At 49.2% G+C, this 19,417-nt stretch overlaps 1 protein-coding gene across 2 annotated transcripts in view; it reads right to left on the reverse strand.

The window, feature by feature from the left end:
• Pio (zona pellucida domain-containing protein piopio) overlaps positions 1-19,417 on the reverse strand; it is a 108,993-nt gene that overhangs the window by 48,249 nt on the left and 41,327 nt on the right. For both annotated transcript variants that reach the window (XM_077706829.1, XM_077706828.1), the window contains exon 3: positions 685-742. In XM_077706829.1, the coding sequence (XP_077562955.1) occupies positions 685-742 (58 nt within the window). The remainder of the gene's footprint in view (positions 1-684; positions 743-19,417) is intronic.

The raw sequence follows: 19,417 nt of genomic DNA on the forward strand, positions 1-19,417 counted from the left end.
ATATATAGCTCTCTCTCTCTCTCTCTCTCTCTCTCTCTCTCTCTCTCTCTCTCTCTCTCTCTCTCTCTCTCTCTCTGCTTTTTTCACCTCCCTTTGTTTTACTAGTGCCAAGCATCTCTGGGCATGACTTCTCGACTGAGCTCAAGCAACACCTACGCGATCAGAAAGCCTGCAGATTGAAGTCTCAGTACGGGACACGTTTTCCCCTTACGAGGCGTCAATTTACTGCAGTGGAATTTTGCAACACGAGAATTTAAGAACAGTGAAAACCTTTTTTGCTATGCGAGTATGCTGACGCCGTTCGGAAGCTTTCCCCCGAGCTAAAACGCATTGGGTTGAACCAAACCATGCTGCATTCGCGCTTCCGTAGGAAGATCCGACAGCATTAGAAAGCACATGACGTTATCTAGGAAATGCGTTGGAGGCAAAAAGCATACCAGGTTTTTCAGGGTCAGTGCAGTGCAGCCAGTCATGTTGGACTGCCGATGCGCGGTAATTCGTTTATAGGTATCTTTTAAAATTGTCTCGTAATTCTGTCACCTTCTGGAGCCGTCAAAGCTCGCTTAACTCACCTTGATTTGTCAGTATATGCCGCAAAATTAGCGTGATAAGTCCTCATGGGTTTTCCGTTCATGCGCTCCTGTAATAGGAACCTTTCAAGTCGCTTAGAGACTACTGACTCACCAATTTTCGCGGAGACGGCGGTGTCTTCCTGGGCAGTGGTGCATGCTGCCAGGAACGCCTGCAGGAAAGAAATATGGAATTAAATAAAACGAACGCAAAGAGCACATATCTGATACGTCGCAAGAAAATACAGCACGCATAAGATAGATCACTGCAGCTTTTGTACGTCTTTTGTAATACCTGCAACAATTGTTCTTTCATAATTTTGCTTTTTGAAATACTAATAATGGTAGCATGTTCGTCTATTAGTTGTTATTACAAATTACAGCGCCGGGAGTAGAGAAATTACGGCGAGGAATTTCGCAAAAAAAGAAAAAAAAAATGGGACGATCTGATGCAGGTTTATTCGCACAAGCACGAATAATTTCCGTCACTAAGCGGGCCCAAATGGATCTTGCTTTTGCGCTTGAACGTATGTGCATCAGACTGCCTTCTTTCTGCGTATATGTATCGCCATTTAACCCATAGGAACATCATTTAGTCCTTCTATCACGCCGTTGCTGATCACGGAGGCCGCGCACACGCATACGCACAAACACCCGCACTGGGGACCACGCACCACAACTCCACTGCGCTTCCCCACTGCGAAGGCGCGGCGCGTGCTGACGACTTGCGGACTCTTATTCTCCACTGTACCACCGTTCGTCCTCTTGCGTTCGTTCGCTCTTGCGAAAGCTTACGAGTACTCGCACAGGTTTGTTGCGGCCGACCCTTGCAGTGCTTGCGCCATAAAATAAGCAAGTTGTGGCAGTTATGACGACAATTTTCGCAAGCAAGGCGCCAGTCGTCCTTGTACCATGACAAAAACACAGGGGTCATGCGTATCATCAGCCTCACAAATTAGGCTGGTTTCTTGTCAAATCAACCTATTCGGACAATGCAAACCTGTTTCGGAGGAGTATCTATAGCTTGAGACGGGTACGGTTGCTGGCAACACGGTTCGCGTTGACAACGACTTCGTGAGATTTTGTTTCGTTTGTATAAGTGCGGCGTCATTAAGCATCAAATGAAATGCGTGCACAAAAATCTAAACGTGAGCGCACTAATATCGGGACGTTCTGTTTTGGCTCGCCTCTCACAGTAAAGCATGGTCGCATGTATCGCCAGTACGTCCAGAACCGCGTCACTACTATGTTGCCCCCCCCGTGCCACACAAATTACCCCTTACTCCTGCCCTCTCGCTCTTCCCCCTCAGTACAATGGGTTTGCCCCCCTCAAGACAAAATCCTGCCGACGCCCATGCTACCATGTGTACACGGACCAGAATCTTGAAAATTTGTGCGCTCAGGTGCAGATTTCTTTTTATTGCCTTCCAGTGCACGCTCATGTACAGACATTTGGCGTCGCTTGTATTATGCATGGGAGTTAGCCGAAAAGTTCTATAGAGATCTGTACAGTAGCCGTGACATCCACGATAATAGCGAACGAGGAAGTAGTTCAGAGGAGGTAGACATCCCACCAGTAAGGACAGAAGTAAGGAAGGCTTTGAAAGAAATGATAGGGGGCAAAGCACCTGGTGAGGATCAGATAACAGCAGACCTCTTGAAGGATGGCGGCCAAATCGTACTAGAAAAACTGTAAAACCTGTATACGCAATGCCTAATGACCGCAAGTGTACCGGAATCTTGGAAGAACACGAACATCATCCTAATCCTTAAGAAAGGAGTGGGTCAGGGAACAAACGAGTGTTAAGGACATATTAGTAGAAATTAAGAAGAAGCAATGGACGTGGGCAAGGCATGTAATGCGAAGGCAAGATAACCGTTGGTCATTAAGGGCAACAGAGTGGATCCCCAGAGAAGGCAAGCGCGGCAGGGGGCGGCCGAAAGTTAGGTGGGCAGATAAGATCAAGAAGTCTGCGGGGATAAATTGGTCGCAGTTAGCACAGGACCGGGATAATTGGAGATCTATGTGAGGAGCTTTTGCCCTGCAGTGGGCGTAGACAGGCTGCTGCTGCTCTGATTATGATTATGATTATGATGATGATGATGATAATTATGCATATTAATAATTGCGATCGCGTCTTCAACAGTAAAAGTAATGTTTCGCACCCAGTCTCTTGGTTCCACGAAATCTAAACTAAATAATATGCCCTGAGAGAGCGCGCAGAAGCGCCCCATCCACTTAGGTATCCAGTAAGCGCGAAATCACACCGCCTGCAATACGCTTACGTTTTCGCGAGCGTCAATCGTCTCGAATGAAAAGAGGATTCCTCCGGGCAACACCCAGTCAGCGCAACCAATATTCCGGTATCGCCGAAGCAGCGAGAGAATAAACTTCTTTATTAAGAACACATTGGAGTCTTCGGGGTGAATAAACAAGGAGAGAAGAAGAACTGCTTCTCTTTCCTTTCTCTATCTCCGAAGCATCGCCATTTTTTCTCCGGTCGGCGTGATGAATGGCGCAATCTACGTGCGTGCGAGTCGCACTCGGCTAATTGCACCCTTTGGGAACGTTCGGCGGCGGCGTCCGACTCCTTTGAACACACCTCTGGGTCAGGCGGCCGAAAGGGAAAGTTTGCGCCGTGTTTATTGGCGCCCAGCCGGTCGCCGGAGAGCACGCCTTGAGACGTGTTTTCCGTAACAGCGGGGCAGCGGGTCAGCCGGCCACAATCTTCGATTACGCAACACCATTAGCGCAGGAATGGTCGTCTCGTGGGTAAACAGGGAAGCCCTGTACATCGATGCTCGGGCGCGAGCAATTCGCGGCCGCTGGCCGCAGAACCAGAATAAATGGTTGCTTGGAGGGTACTGGGTCCGCGCAGTGGGGTGGTAAATTTGTCTCTCACGTTCTAATCTAAGTTGCCTATTGCACCGGAACAGGCGCGGCTGCCTTCGTGCTAGGGGAACGGAGCGTTCCGCTCAATTACCTCACGGGTGAAAAATAATAATAAAAAAGACATGCGGAGGTGGTAATGGGCAAATGAGGTTGTATTTAACACGCTCATACTACTCCTTTGCAGTAAGAGACGCATCCTTCATTGCTCCGGGAGGTTTCCAGGCCAAAGTGAAGGTTGTGTATTAGGTTCACCTATTGAAGTATCTGTGATTCTTGGGACCATGACCGGTACCCAGACTCACTTAACTTTTGCCGCTCTCTGCGGTGTTTATTCAGTGCATACAGCGGCTTCTATAATTGACGCTTTTGTGAAGCGTGGTTTCTAGTATTATACCGTCTTTGCGTAGTGTAATAAGGGGCTCCAATGTTTCTGGAAGTGGAAGTTATTAATTTGGCAGTCATTGATCATGTTCGCTCTATACCTTATCAAATCCTTACGGTGCAAGGACCTTACTAAAAGCGATACTGTATCCCGATAACGATACATTGGTAACTTGCTGTCGCGTGTTATTACCCAGGAATTTTAATTATCGTATTGAATCTTCCGGTAGCTCACATAACACTCCTTGATTGTAGGGTTTAACGCGCCGACGCAACGCAGGCGATGAGGCGCGCGTGTAGTGGGGGGCTACGGATTAATTTTGACCACCTGGGGATCTTTAACGTGCGCCGAAATCTCGTACACACGGGCGTTTTTGCTTTTCGCCTCCATCAAAAAAGCGGCCGCCGCTGCCGGGAATCGAACCCGCGTCCTTGTGCTCAGCAGCACAACGCCTTAGCCACTGAGCCAACGCGGCAGGTTCATAACACTCATCCCTGGCCCCTACACAATTCCAAATGAAAGCTGAGCATAGCTGATTCTTCCCCGCGCCAGGCATGATGTCTTTCAATATTAAAGAAACTGACCACCACGCCCCTTCCCCGCCTTTGCGTTTACGATACTGGTACTGTATAAATCTTGCATCGTAAACTTAAGTTTGACATTTTTCCTCCTGATATTATTTCCAACTTAAGCCTTACCCATTTTTAATTTCGCAAGAACTCCAGTTTCCTAAAATAAAATCGCCATAGTTAACAAAGGACACAGTTTTTAAGGTTGCGATTGCGGAAGGCTTTAAACTCAAACGTTAACTCGTCTCTATTAAGGTAGCATATCACAAAACAAATTGCTTTTTTATAACTTCGGGTCAATGCATTAAAAAGAAAAAAAGACGGTTTCGCTTCAATTCCTCCCCCGACCCCCCTGTTCTACTGCAACTTGTTTAAATACGTAATAAAATTGCCGCGTCAGACTTCCAGCTTACGAAAACGGGGAAGCGGTCATAAAAAAACGTAACAACTCTCGTAAACAAAGCAGCGGACGCCCCGAAATAGCTTGTGCGCCTCGCGGCATGGCAGGCCACTTCCAGCTTGCATGAATGGAGAAAATGGCATTTTATTTTTTCCCCTTTCTGCTTTTATCTACTTTCTTACAGTTGCAACAACTTGTGCCGGAATTGTGTCACGATCTGCTTTTCTGCCTGCTCACTAATAAAGGAAATCCTAGCGTAGGCGGCGCCGTGGAAACGATTTGAGTGAGTGCGAAGCGCCGAGCGCAGAACAGCTGCGAATGGCGCTATTATTAAAGCGCGGAAGTCGGATGGAAGCAGGGGCCCAATCAAAAACCGTGTACAATGCAACCGAAACGCAACGGGTCCTGCTTGCGCTGTGGTTTAGAAAGAAAGAAAGAAGGTAACGGAAACTGCCTTTTCCTCTGACGAGACATGCGTGCACGGCCGATTCGCCTATGGGCCGTTGTGCAGACGTTATACGGCGGTGTGAACACCGGGCGAAGTGGTCGGCATTTTAAACAGTTTCTGAGCTTTTTGCGCTTTTGTTGACAATCAAAAAAAGAAAATTTAATGCTTGTGGTTTTGTTTATTGCGTGCCACAAATAAATAAATAAATAAATAAATAAATAAATAAATAAATAAATAAACATGTGTATCGAGAGAGAGAGAGAGAGCTAGAGAGCTAGAGAGAGAGAGAGCTAGAGAGAGAGAGAGAGAGAGAGAGAGAGAGAGAAAATAGAAGCCATTCGCCTATTTTCAAATTACTTGTAGTCTACTCCTTCACAAATTTTTCCTTGCGTCCCTTTGGAAATACATTTGGACGTAAGAATCGATGAATTTCGCTCTGCATGGAAAATAACAAGATTTTCGAATAAATGGAGAGATCTTGCTAAAGCAAAGAGAATTGATTGATTGATTGATTGATTGATTGATTGATTGATTGATTGATTGATTGATTGATTGATTGATTGATTAAGTTTTTTATTGGGGCAAGGAGGGCGTTTGCAGTACAGTGGGGTAATAGTGTAAAATAAATGTAACGGCCGGTCAATTAGGCCGATAGGTTATACGGGACGGCGCCCCGTGATATTCTATAAGTTCCTTCAGACTGCCGCCTCTAGACAATCTCTCATCAGCCCTCACCCCGGTCGCCTCGCTGCACCTGCGGGATTCCTCGGAACTTCTCTGCACGCTTCGGCGCAGCAGCTCCGGCAACGCGTGGCCGGTATATTTGTTTGGCCCACTTCCTGCTTTTCCCAGCGCGCACGCATGGATGGCCGGCGGCCACGGAACTCGCCGCTCGTCGTCGTAAATTTCACGGTCAAATAGGCACGGTCTGGGAGCTGCGACGGGGCTCCGGGAGGCGCTCCTGTCAGAGTCAGACGCCCACTGCGCGACGTCCTAAAAGCACCCATGATGCGCGTGTCCCACGTCAAGACTTGGAACCAGCACGATGACGGGCGTCACTGACTTCGCCTATAGAGAATAAGATGACCCGCTTGCTGGGTCATCCTCCGCTGGCTCTTCTGCTACGAGAGTGGCTAAGTTATACAAACAAAATCAAAGCCCCCTTTTTGGTTAAAACAAAGATGGTTAAAACGCGAATCTTCCTCCTCTGCAACCCGAGTGAAAGTACAAAATCCGAACTGCTTCAACCGTGTCGGGATAGCTCAATCGCACAGACGTCGGCTTACGCGAGAGACTCAGGTTCGGTTCCGATTACGGGAAGCGTTTCTTTCTTTCTTTCTTTTTTGCGGCGCTTGACGTGCCTTTGTGGAAACCTGCTGTGTAAGTTGGCTTTCCTGTATCACATTTTGGGCGTAACAATGTACGGCACCAGGGAGGCTAACGACGCAATCTTATGGGCATAGAAAGCTTCACTTGTCATCATCATCATCGTTTCGCGAAACCCACTGTGTGAAGTTGGCTTTCCTGCAGTGCAGTGTGCTCGGAGATCGATGCCATCAGTGAGGCTTAGAAAGCTTCGCTTCCTCGGTTACGTAACCTTGCAAGCGCGCCAGACGTAGCCGTGCGCTGTCATTTTTTCGGCACGCTTGTACATTCACAAGGCGAGTGGTGCTTATGTCCCGCATCCCTATACACCCGTAAAGCAGCTGTTGGTTGAGAACGGCAGTAGACGTGCAACCACACATTTGGTTGTATCCCTCCGCCGACCAATCGCTAAATACCCGGTGTGTCGAATCAAAATACGCGCGGCTCTTCAAACCAGGTCGAGCTTGACACGCGGGATATCGTCTGCTTCATTAACGAATCTGGTTTTCATCGTTTCACTCATTTTTGAGCGTAGTAAGCCGCATGAAATGGTCTAATTTTTTGTGGAATAGCGTATTCATTCTTCGATTGGATTCACAATGATCACTGGAAACGCATAAATAGCATCTAACGCTTCGAACCGGTTGGTTCGGCTTGATGAACTTGCGTTGTTTTGCACGGCGTCCATGGCATAAGGGTATGAACAGAAGGCAGCAGAAGTCGCATTCGTAACTCGTTCGCTATCTTAAAATAAGCGAAGATCACCGATGGGCTCAATCCTGCTTCTAATCATCCTGTGGTCCCATTTTTTTGCACGGCGTTTTTTTTTGGAAGGGATGCAGTGGCGATGGGAGCGGCCATGCTGAAATATTACGTGACAGAGGACGGAAGGAAAAGAACGCCTGAGTCAATGTCAGTACAGACGAGTCATGGACAAAAGGGCATTCATTATTAGCACCTCGGCGTCAGTTTGACGTGCGGAGACGGTCGGTGCGAGCCTGTGCACAAAAAAAATATATATATATCAAGCTCTACGATATCAAATATCCACACAAAAAATATCAAGCTCTATGAACCGGATATATTTTAAAGTGCCAATCATCTTGCGTTGTGTGAATAGTAAGTAATGAAAGCCGGCGATCGGCGGATTGCCTGAAACTGAAAGGGAAGGAGTCACCTCCTTCCTAAAGCGAATGTAAGAGAAAGCGTTGCACGTTGTATCGCCACACGAGGGAAGCGAGGCTTCTCCACTCGCGCACGACTTCAATGTCGAAACGTCAACATCGGCACGACCCTCTTCTAATGGCCGGTGCCCTCCAATACATGGACGTGCACGTAAGACAGAAACGAGGCGCTGTACGACCCACAATTTTGCAGCTTGTTTTTCTTGATTTCTTTCTCGTTGAACACAGATAGGCGATACGACTGAAATTTCTACCTCGGAAATAGAGTTTACTACCTAAAATTTCTACCTCAGAAATAAAGTGCGTGCGTGAGTGAGCGAGTAAGTGAGTGAGTGAGCGAGTGAGTGGGAGAGTGAGTTAGTGAGTGAGTGAACGAATCAGTGAATGAGTGAGTGAGCGAATGAGTGAGTGAGTGAGTGAGTGAGTGAGTGAGTGAGTGAGTGAGTGAGTGAGTGAGTGAGTGAGTGAGTGAGTGAGTGAGTGAGTGAGTGAGTGAGTGAGTGAGTGAGTGAGTGAGTGAGTGAGTGAGTGATCCCGCGAGCAACAGTCCTACACTTAACTTTGCTATATTTATCGCTGCTTTCAAGTTTAATTTGACTGCTCTGATCAGTTTTCTAGAATTGTCAAGATCATACAACGAGTTCTGCTGCAGGACAGCGCTTGTATAGTGACAGGAAACTGATCCAAGATTATTTGCACAGACCGGCCGCATGGTGGAAAAGTTGTATTTATATCTACTTGGGGGTGACCCGCTGAAACATTTCTTTTATAAAACTTGTTTACAAACTTTACTTGTTTACAAACAGATGAAGAAACTGAAGACAAGGACGTCGACATTTTAACGCAGTTTCCAATCCCGCGCTGGTTAGGCCGGGTTCAGACTGTTGTCGGAACTGTCGTAGTATATTTAAATAATGATGTCATTTGACGTCTCAGCCAACCGAACTGCGTGAAACGCCGGTTTTTTTACGTCCAAAGCGCGCGATATGGCTGTTACGTCGGCAGTCTAAACATAGCATTAGTGCTTTCATACGAACGTTAGAAAGGACGTAACAGCAATTGTTACTCCGCGCGCCCATAACGCATACCACTCAATGTACTTACAGCTGGTTATAACTGGCAGCTTAACAATTTCCCCAACTCGTGCGTCGATTCGATTCCGTCGCCAGCGCGTGTCGATCTCGTCCTCTTCCGCGCGTGGGCGGAAGTCAGCGTGACCCCTATATTTAGCCGCCAGCGGACGGCTGACCTTTACGGCTAAACATCCGTTATCAAGCGGCGGTGCCGTCCTCGTCCGGGCCCTGCGCACGTACGTCCGAGCTACCAGGAAGCAGCAGCGGCGGCGTCTTGGCGTGCGCGCCCATCCGCTTCCTTGGTGGGCGCCGACAGCGGGGAAGCCTGGTCACGAGCGTGCATAGTGAGCGTGTCCAAACAGGCGCCTTCGCCGCACGACGACCGCCGTGCGGAGAAAACGCATCTGGCCGCGAAATACGGATGCAGGGACGGTGATGAGGGGACGCGTCCTTCCCGTTTTCCACAAGGTCTCTGTCGTGGAGCGCCGGTGCTACCCGTTCAACGATCGAGCCGGCACGACCACGGCGAACAACGCCGCGCTGCGGAGCGACCCGTCGTGGTTTAGAACGGGCCGACTCCGTGACTTGCGGAGTAAAGCCAAACCGGAGTTTAGCATTGTTGATAATTTATGCGTTTGTTGTGGTAATTATTGCTAATTAGAGGCCAGTCTTGATGCTGTATGCTTCGGCCAGCAGCGCAAAACTGGAGGCTGACGTACGTTTCTATTTTGTGTTGAGTTTTTTGTTTACTTTCGAGTGAGTCACGCATTTTCCCTTTCTTCGAAAGTGACTGAGTGAGTGGAATGAGTGAAGATTTTTTTTTATAGGTCCGCTTTAACTAGACCAGCCAACTGCCATCTCACATGTCGGAGTGGTGGAAAAAAGCCGGATTTGTGGAGTCATGTGCGGAAGGTAAAAATGCACCGACTCACCCCGAGGAAGCTACATCACTGGAAATTGTCTAAAACGGGGGTCGGCAACGTGCGGCCTGCGAGGCGGTATTATGCGGCCCCGGCTCGACTTAAGACCCCCCTCCCCCGCTGCCCTTGTCACTTCCTATCTAAAGGCTGACATGGCAGTTCTGACCTCAAATGGGTTTCGACAGGAACCAAGGAAGATCGCTTCCAGTTGGCATTGACCCCCATCTTCACACTTAGCAAGATGACGTCTCCCCTTTCATTGCACAGGTAAAAAAAGCCTCCCCCCTTAATTGGCAGTATCCGTAGTGTTTATATGTATTCGTACTTTGCTCTATTGTTTAACTCTTCGTTTTTTCTTTCCTTTTTTTCACGTATACGTTTCATATATGTTCCTTGTTAATTTTGCCTATGCATTTTATATATGTTCCATGTGAACCCTCCTCTACCCTAACCCCATATTTCCACGTACTCTTTCCTCCCCATCCCCCCTCCTCTACACCAGCAGGCGTTCCGGTGTCCGCCCCTAGGCGAGACAATTTACGCCTGCTGGTGGACCTTCCTCTCTTCCTAAAGAACAATAAATACATACACACATTTCGGATTCATGAAGCTCTGAAATCCACCGGTCTAAAAGAAATTGGACTCGTAGACTTTAAGAGTGCTCCATCTTCTTATTACTTTTGTTAAATGGGCTAAGATCAGACGTTATATTTTACAGCACGGTATACTTCGATGAAATCTATTAAGTCTCTACGACGGGTCCACTGGTATACACTGACGATACCACCTGCCGGTCGGTGGCACGCAAACAGTAAAAGTTATTTAACTGCTGTAGGGGTTCATATCCCAACCAATACCCGCGAGATCTCTCCAACGTCGCGGCTGCTAAAAATTATGGTCTAGTTTAAGTGTTCGGTAACACTAATCTGCGATGTTGCGACGTGAGAGAGAGAGAGAGAGAGAGAGAGAGAGAGAGAGAGAGAGAGAGAGAGAGAGAGAGAGAGAGAGAGAGAGAGAGAGAGAGAGAGAGAGAGAGAGAGAGAGAGAGAGAGAGAGAGAGAGAGAGAGAGAGAGAGAGAGAGAGCGTTCATTGTGAGCAGAAGGTGGCCCGAGAGGCAGGAGCTGGACAGCAGTGTCTCCACTGCTGACATCACGCCAAACCAGGAAAGCTTTGTCAGATTTCTCAACTGGCGTTGGAAAAAAAAACCATTTCACTTGTTTTATTCTCTGTCTATGTTTACGAAAATAATTATATTCAGTTAGGTATGTAACGCTGTTGCAGCGTGAGCTTTTCTCTCTCTTTTTTTTCCATCTGCGACGAAAAGAACACGCCGAAACAAGTATATGGGAACCGACCGTCGTGGCTCGCATTCTTGTTGCAGGAAAGTTGAAAGCGCGCCTAGAGCCAAACAACTAAGTAACCACTCTCAGAGAGCTCCGCATTTAGATCGCGTCTTCATGCGGAAGCTAGAGGAAATACGACGCCATTAAAACAGCGTAAGGGGAAGGTCGCATCGCCGGCCTTCGGCGAACGGCGGCGTTGCAAAACAGCGAGCAGCTTTAAACGGACGCGCAGCAAAGTTGGAAAGGAATACTCAAAGAGCCAGGCTGCAGTTGGCGCCGACTGGAACCGGCTGGTGCGAGATTAGCCAGATGCGCAGGAACCGTTCAATAATTCATAGTCCAGGCGCAACCGAAATCTATGTATCTATACACTCCTCCCCGGGGCGTATAGAGTTAACGTGTGGTGTACCTCGATTTCGGGCAGAAACAGCTTTTAGGAACCGTTGATTATAATTATTTTCAGTCTTCTTTCACGGAGTTATTTCAAATAAACGTAAAAAAATGACGCTCGAGTGGATTGCAGTCCGAACCGTTGGCAACACCGAAGCACTTAGCTCGCTCACTAAGAAACCTGTAAAGCCTAATTCCTTCTTGCGTGCATACAATCAGTTGCAGGCTCTGCATTACGTAGACGTCGTAGGCGATATTTTCAGAGGATGCGGGGCAACTCGAGGCTTCACTGTACGCGACTATCATGGCCAATAATACACGAAACACCACCAAAAATGGGCTTGACATATTCGTTGAAAGGGGTTAGTCAGCGATCTAATACTTTCTGATATCGTTTGGTTCTTTTAGTCTGTAGTGCAGTATAATTTATTTTTCCGGTTGGCAGGTTTGCATGCCGTCGGCTCTGCTTCTTTTGAGCTGTCGGCTGCGTGCCAACATGCGACCTTACCGCTTGTGGTTCGACCACTTGAGATGCGTGTTACTTATTTAAACGAGACTAGCGTTGCGAACAGTTACAGACAAACCGAAAACAACACCAAGAAAGGCGAACTAAACAGAAAGAGTTAGAGAAACCTAAATAAATTTTTGCGGAGTTCTGCATGGCGAATTAAATTCTTGCACGACGGGGATGCAAAAAAGCAGCATCCAGAACAAGTTTTGCGCTGCTTTCCATCTTGGACAAGTTATGTTGCTACACTATAACTTTTCCCTTGGCACGGCAAGTAAAGATGCCTTGCGGTTCGTCTTCACTGTCCATGTCTTTCCTCTGTGAACAGACCACCCTAGAAAGGAGTTCTCCAGTGGAACACGCGTGCACGCATCGGCGGAATGCTAAATAGTCGTAAATGCATGCAGTAACATCCAGAGAAGTGTGAATTTCCTTAGTAGACGCTGCCATGATTGGCATTCAGTGTCACCCTAGCTCGTGGTCACTTGCTTGAATTGTTCATAGTGTAAAGGCGCAATATCATGTAGAAAAAACTCTGAAGCCCTTCTGTCTAAAACGACGATGGTTGGAACGCGAAGCTTTCCTGCGCGCGAAAATCAAATGGCGAAGTGTCAAAGTCAAAGCCGCTGCATTTAAAGTCAAAAGTCAACGATCAAAGTGCAAAGTTCCTGCGAGTCGAAGTCCACACTCAGACGACAGCAAACAAATCCCTCACATAAAAACTGAGCGCCCCCGCCACCCCCCCCCCCCCTCCTCATCGCTGTCGTTACGCCATCGTTGTGGTCGAAAATTCAAACCGCCAGAGCCCAAAGCCAAAGTCCACTTCAACTCAGCCAAAATCCAAAGCGAACGCCCACGCAACGAACCCAAATGAAATGCTGAGCGACTCGAATGCGATGATGGTGCAATTGGATAGATATGGGCTTCATAGCGCGACGGAACCAGGTTCGACACCGACCACAGGAAGCATTTTTTTCTTCTTTCATTATCACCCTCACAATGCGCCCTACATTGTGTAAAGCTGGCTTTCCTGCAGTAAATTTTGGTTAAGACACCACCATCAGTGAGACGAAGAAAGCTACGCTTTAGAAATTGCTCACATGAAATACCGCAGCCTCTTCAAGTTTGCCCCTTGGAAGGTCGCTTTCTCATTTACCTCGATTGATTACTGTAGGGTATCACAAACGCATGTCTTCCCTCGTGAGACTATGTTTTGTAGCACGAGTTGCGCGTCGTCCACGATCGATCCCGCAGGTTGTTTAATTTCTTAGCATGCTCGCTCAATCCTCAAATAGCGACACCGACGATAGCAACAATATACAAAACGGGCATCCGCACAGGTGTGTCGCATGTGAGCATTTCAAATCCTAATTCGTTTTAACATCATGCGTAGCTTGATTCTGTCAAGCGACTAGTACACGTTGCTTCCTCAACGCACCAGTTTCATTTCGTAAATACTCTGGGAACGAGATGGCGCATTCGATTCCCGGCCGTATAGCGTTTCACTACGCCACACCTCGTCACTCGGGGCATAAAACATCAATTTGAATGTATCGCTCACACGGTGGCTGCATGGCACCGACTGGTCGAATTTGTCTTCCGCCTGATCTTTCTTCAAACCTGTCACCTGTCAACTTCCGCAGTGTAAGAAAACCAAGGCAAAATCGCCTCTTTTATCTCCTTTCTTTCGTTACTCTCGACAGCAGCATCGTCTCACCGATAGATCGATGCTGACGGGGTGTCATTATCCGGTGGCGGCCCGAAAACACAGCGTCTCCTAGAAGAACGGGGAGGCCGCGGAGGAATGAAGAGCGTGAAGCGTGCCGACAACGCACGGTGGCAGGCACACACACATGCGTGTGGCATTGCTTTTCTGGATGCATAAACGTCGTGGAGGCACTGTACGCTACCCACCCGGGCTAACACCTCCAAGGTAGCCTGGGCATAACCTCAGTAGCTCAGTTTCTGTTAACGTCCCTGAACTAGCAACTGCTTCCACACACCACCAACATTTTTCTAAGATCTAGGGTGTTAAAAACACAAGACTTGTCAATCATACAAGGATACCACCCAGCAAGCAGACCTTTTCCTCTTTTTGCGTTAGGAGGTATTTCTGAAGCTGCATCCACGGTGGGCTGCACTGCCAGGCAGCGCAGAGTCGAGTGGACGGGTCGGCCTCCTGCTCGGGCGGAGATGGAAGAGTGCTCGCGTTTTCTTTGCTCCTTTCATCTTCCTCCTCCGCTGCTCTTCTTCTCCGGACGCACGGGCGAGCACGGGCGGAAGAGAAGAGGCTCTGCTGGCGGTTCGTTGACCGACCGACGGCCTCGGCCAACATCGTCTAGATTAGAGAAAGCCTGCTTGTCACGGCGTCTCGCGCAACGCGATCAGCCTCACTTCAATCATTCTTTAGCGACGCTCTTCTTGGAGTTTTAATAAAGAGGGTTTACGAAAACAGGCAGTCTCGTAATCGATTGCGCTCTGATGAAAACGTGAGGAGGCTTTTCCGCCGCAGAAGAAGGTGAGTCCCTGAGTGGGCCCAGTCGCCGCAGCCGGCAGAGCAGGTCCCAATTTCGGCCGCCTCCCAAAGCCGGGCAAGGTCGACTTCGCCCCTCGTCTCTTCCTGCGGGCAGCCTTTTGTTTTGCGGTCACCCCCCGGATCAGCCATCCTGCGCGCGTCAGAAGTATTTGCATTCAAAGTTGAAGCTGCCGCGCTCAGCGCACGTTTGAGCCAATTCAAGCAGTGTTTCTTGTTCTTGCGTTAAGCCGTGTTGATCAATCTGATTGGTCGTTGAGAATTAAGGTGTAGCTATGCTCTAGAAAAAAAAGTGTGAAGAAAAAAAAAAAAACGTTCCGAGCCGAACAGAAATTAGCTTGCCCACCTGTTTACAGCAGTTTTCGGGGCATTTTGCTACCTATATAAATGTAACCAGCAAAGCATTTATGCCAGAGAAAAAAGAAAACGAATAAACCAGCGTCGAGATGATTTTCAATGGGTGGTGTTATTACGTCATATTTATGGATGAGGAGGGCGCTTGTGTTTCGCGACTGTCATTCTTTGACTCCTTCACCAACCTCAAGGAGATGTTGGAGCAAGGAGCGCCTCTCTCTCTCTCTCACCGTTCATTTTCTCTAAGGACTCAGGGATCCTTATTTTTGGACGCCTACGCGGTAATAGCGCATTAAAAGGCAAAAATCAGATATTAATTTCGTCTGTAATTGTTTCGCTTATTTATTGAAGCAGATTCGTGACTGCATAATACCCTGTCTCGGATCTATTTTCTGGCTTTCTTCTTGCCTCATATGCTGAAAGATGAATATTTTCGCCCGACTGGTTGGCACATTTAATGCGAGCAAAGCGCTCAGTTACATGAAAAAAAGATTGAGCAGGCGTGGTGGCGCCTCTTGAATTTTTAAACCAGACAGACATACAAAAACCGGAAACCGAAAATCGCGTGCTTGAAAACTCCGTATATGTGTCTCGTTGCTTTTACACAAAGTTGAGAACTAAGAAAAGCAACTTTCATGTTCGGGCACCTCGTAGAAGAAGAGCTCGGATCGAAAACGAAGAGCAATAAAATGGCCGGCGCCGCGACGCAGGAATCTGTGGCATCCTCGCGTAGGCAAGCCTGTTTGGCGGCTTTTATTTTTCTCGTGAATACGCAGGAAATCTGGGCATCTGCGGGTGACATTGACCCGGCCGAACCTCTTCACGTACGTAAGCGAGCAACAGATAAGACAAGTATAAGGCAGACGCCGAGCACAAGCGCAAACAAAGAACATGGCATCTTGCTTCCAGCGTTTGCATGGTGCAAACACGCGACGCCATGGCACGCATGCGCTGCACAATGCGTGCTTAAATAACTGCCTGTTCAGATTCTCCGGTAGGCTGACAAACCCGAACTTACGGGCAGAAGTTTGCCATGAACACTAGGCGACATTTACGACCACCCAACCGCTGTCCTGTTCAAGTCCTCACAAAGAACACAGAAACAAACCATGCGCGTTTCGTTAAGGTCAGTCGGCTCTGTTCGCGATGACCCGAGCTGGCTTCGAAGTCACGCTGTTCAGAAGAACGCAGTTACCAACCAGGTGGGCCCACAACGACGTCTTTGATGCCCAGTCCAGAGTATGCGGTCACGATAGACAGACAACGTTTCATTCGCGAGAAAAGTTGATTCCCGTCATCCTGTTCGTTAAGTCTAGTACTGGCGGCGAGCGTGTCGGCAGCGCCGGGAAGCACAGCACACGCCGTTGTCATGCCGTGGTCCTCCTCCCCCGCACGGGACGAACAGACCGAAAAGGGCAGAGCGGCGTCACGGTGAACGACGACGGCGGGGCAGGGAATGGGTTCTTCTCGTGCCCTCGACGGCGCGGAAGTGACAGAGGAACGTATTGTCCGTCGAGTGGCAGCACCCCTTGACCCCTTCAGTGCCGATGCGGGCCGCCGTCGTGGGAATGACGTGCGCCCTGTCGTCTTTGGCGGCGCTGTCGCTGCTGCACCCAAGGGCAAGGTTACGCGAGCGCTCGCGTGACTCGGGCGCCGGGGTCCGCCCTTACGTGCACTGGTCTCTCGGAATGTGCGCTCATATCGCTTCCGCTCCAACGCACGCATGTCACCAACGGCTCCTCCGGTACAGTGAGCTCTACCCATGAACCACCGTTGGATTCGCCGCCGTAATGCGATCGTCGCGAGTCGCTGCTGCACGGGAGCAGGGCGGTGCTCGTATGCGCGGTCCGGCCGTGCACGCATGACGTGTGCGCTGATGATTTTGTCCCATCCTCACGTCGTCGTCTCTCTCTCTCTCCTCCGCCGCTCTGTGCCTCGTCGGTTTCGGAACGACACTGTTTGACGACGCTCTTTTCGGAGAGAGCGTTCTCGTACGGACGGTGACGGGCTTTGAACTTTCTTCCGACAGAAGAGGAGGACCTCGGAAACGGCCCCGCCGTACCGAAGTTGCCGGAGCGTAGCGTCTCCGGAACACTGCGTTTACTGCTGGCGGTGATTGAGTCAGGCACGGGAAGGTTGGCTCGACACTGCCGGGTCAGTGAGCGACTTGCGCATACAATGTCTGCTCGGTTACGCTCGCTGCTTGCTCCGCAGACGACGAGTGAACGTCTACGACGGGAAACCAGATTGCGTCGATATTATTCGTATCGTCACTTCGCTGCTTTCTGTTTCCTTTATTTTTTGTTTTCGATTTCTTAGCCAGGGATATTCGTGATTGATTTTGTTGAATCCTAGAAATGATGAGGGAAGAAACATGCCGAGTGTTCCCGGGCGTCAGTACTTGGTTGAGCACGAAGTTGAAGGAATCCTCGAGGCGTTCTGGTAAAGGAAGAGGACGAGGTGTGGTTGTTTCATAATGCGTTCTGCATGCTAGCGACGGCTCAGCCTCCTTTTAAGTACTGCAAAGACATTTTTCTACCGCACCCTCGCCTCGTAGCAATGCTATCACGCACTGCGATCAGATTGGCAATAAGAAGACTGCGTTTTAACGCAGCCCGTGATCAAAGAACGCGGACGCAAATTTCTGTAGGCATGCACCCAAGCACGCGCACCTTTCACCATAGTTTAGGAACTTTGGGGTCATTGCGCAAACCGCGCTTCGCCTGCTTAACTACGACGGCACTTCTTTCTTCACCTCTATTTAATGAACGGTCTTACCGGAGCAAGACGAAGCAGGGTGCGCGAGCGCGACTGATTGCGTGTATGCAGCCCGTAACACGCACCGCTATGAGCCTCGCACTCTCTCCCAGTCCGGCGGGTTGCAATCAGGAGATCCAACGTGATATCTTTGGGTGGGCCCCGTTACACGAGCACGGGCACTTAACGAGCGCTTGGCTAACGCAGAGCCCGAGGGTCCCTGCGAACGCACGTATAAGACTTCGGATGCGCAAAGGAAAATAAATAACTAACGAAGGGACCACGGCAGGACTAAGTGGCGATCCCCTGGGCGAGCCCGTCCTGAATAAGAGTGAGCGAACACGCTGGCCTGTGGCCGATCCATCTCGTCCACCGTGATTAGCCCCCGTTAGTACCGCGAGCACGCAAACCGCCCAGGTAAGCGGTAAAGAAATGCGCCGCCGTGTAATATTTTCCGGCGCTCTTCCCCGTTATGCGCGAGAGCAGCGGCCACCGATACCGGGCTGCCCTCGAGCTGTCGTCCCGCGATCAAGGATGCGCCACGTGAGCGCAGGTGCCGTGACGAAGTTGCGTGACTGATATTGCGTCCCCGCCGCAAGGCCCGTTGCTCTTCCCATCTGCGCTACCGCAAACTTTCCTCGGGACTCACCCCGGTGCGGTCATTTAGTAACCCCCCTCGCCGTTTCTCTCAACAACTCGAGAGCTCGTCTCGGTATTTGCTTATTTTTGGTTTGCGTGCGTGTCGCTTGAACGCCGAGGAGTCCCAACAAAATGGCTTTCACCGCCATGTTCGACGGACCTGCACGGACGCAACCCTGCGCGGAGAGTCCTTCCTTGATTGTGGCGAATTTTGACGCGGTTACAGCTTCAAAGATTCCCTTCGCAGACATTCTCTCTCTTCCCCGTTTCCTACCTGTACGATTAGAAATCTCTGGCATTTTTCCGCTTTGGATCGCCCGTGGAGGAGTACGTTTCAATGGCGCGGAGTGAGCAGCACTTCCGTCGAAACGCACCGTCTAAAAGATCGACGTCAACGACCTCTCGTGAACGCCGTCGAGCAAGCATTGAAAGTAAGAGGCCCGCGGTGGCGTTCACTCGTCCGGAACGCTCTTTCGGGAACATCAGTCACATTCGCGTTCTTCGTTTGGGCGTTTTCGCGTGTTTCCTCTCTCTCTCTTTCTCTCTTTCTCTTTCTCTCTTCCACTCCCCGCGTGATTCGAAACATTTGTGGAACGCTAACCTATGGCGTTGCACTCCCGCATTTTACTATGCCGGGAGCGCATGGAGACTCTTACTTAAAATTTTCGCACCTAAAATTCATTTTATGTCAGCAAACGGCGCCATTTCGAGGGCAACGCTTTTCTATTATGTTCTTCGAGCAACGGTGTGAACTTGGTTATGAATACGAAGTTAGTTCTGTTTTACTTTATTCTTTTTTTTTTTCTTTGCTGAGAGGTTGTTTCCCTCTATAAATGCAGAAAGGTACTCTTACGCCCTTCGCTAACAACAAGAGATGAATAATTAAGCTCTATTGCAAGCAGATTCTTGCGAAGCCTTTCAGAAAATCGCTGGCTTCGTCGCATCCATCAACAATCACGTGAATACCGTTCAGTGTACCACAGATTCTCCCATAAGTACCTCAGAGCTACTTTCAAGACGCGTAACTGACGGGGATTACAGTGCGATACGTGTCCGGTAGGGATGCTGATTGAAGCTCTTCTACACCTC

The sequence above is a fragment of the Haemaphysalis longicornis genome, unplaced genomic scaffold (genome assembly GCF_048455015.1).
Source record: "Haemaphysalis longicornis isolate Haplotype H1 unplaced genomic scaffold, Haemaphysalis longicornis Haplotype H1 scaffold_4, whole genome shotgun sequence".
Taxonomy (NCBI): domain Eukaryota; kingdom Metazoa; phylum Arthropoda; class Arachnida; order Ixodida; family Ixodidae; genus Haemaphysalis; species Haemaphysalis longicornis.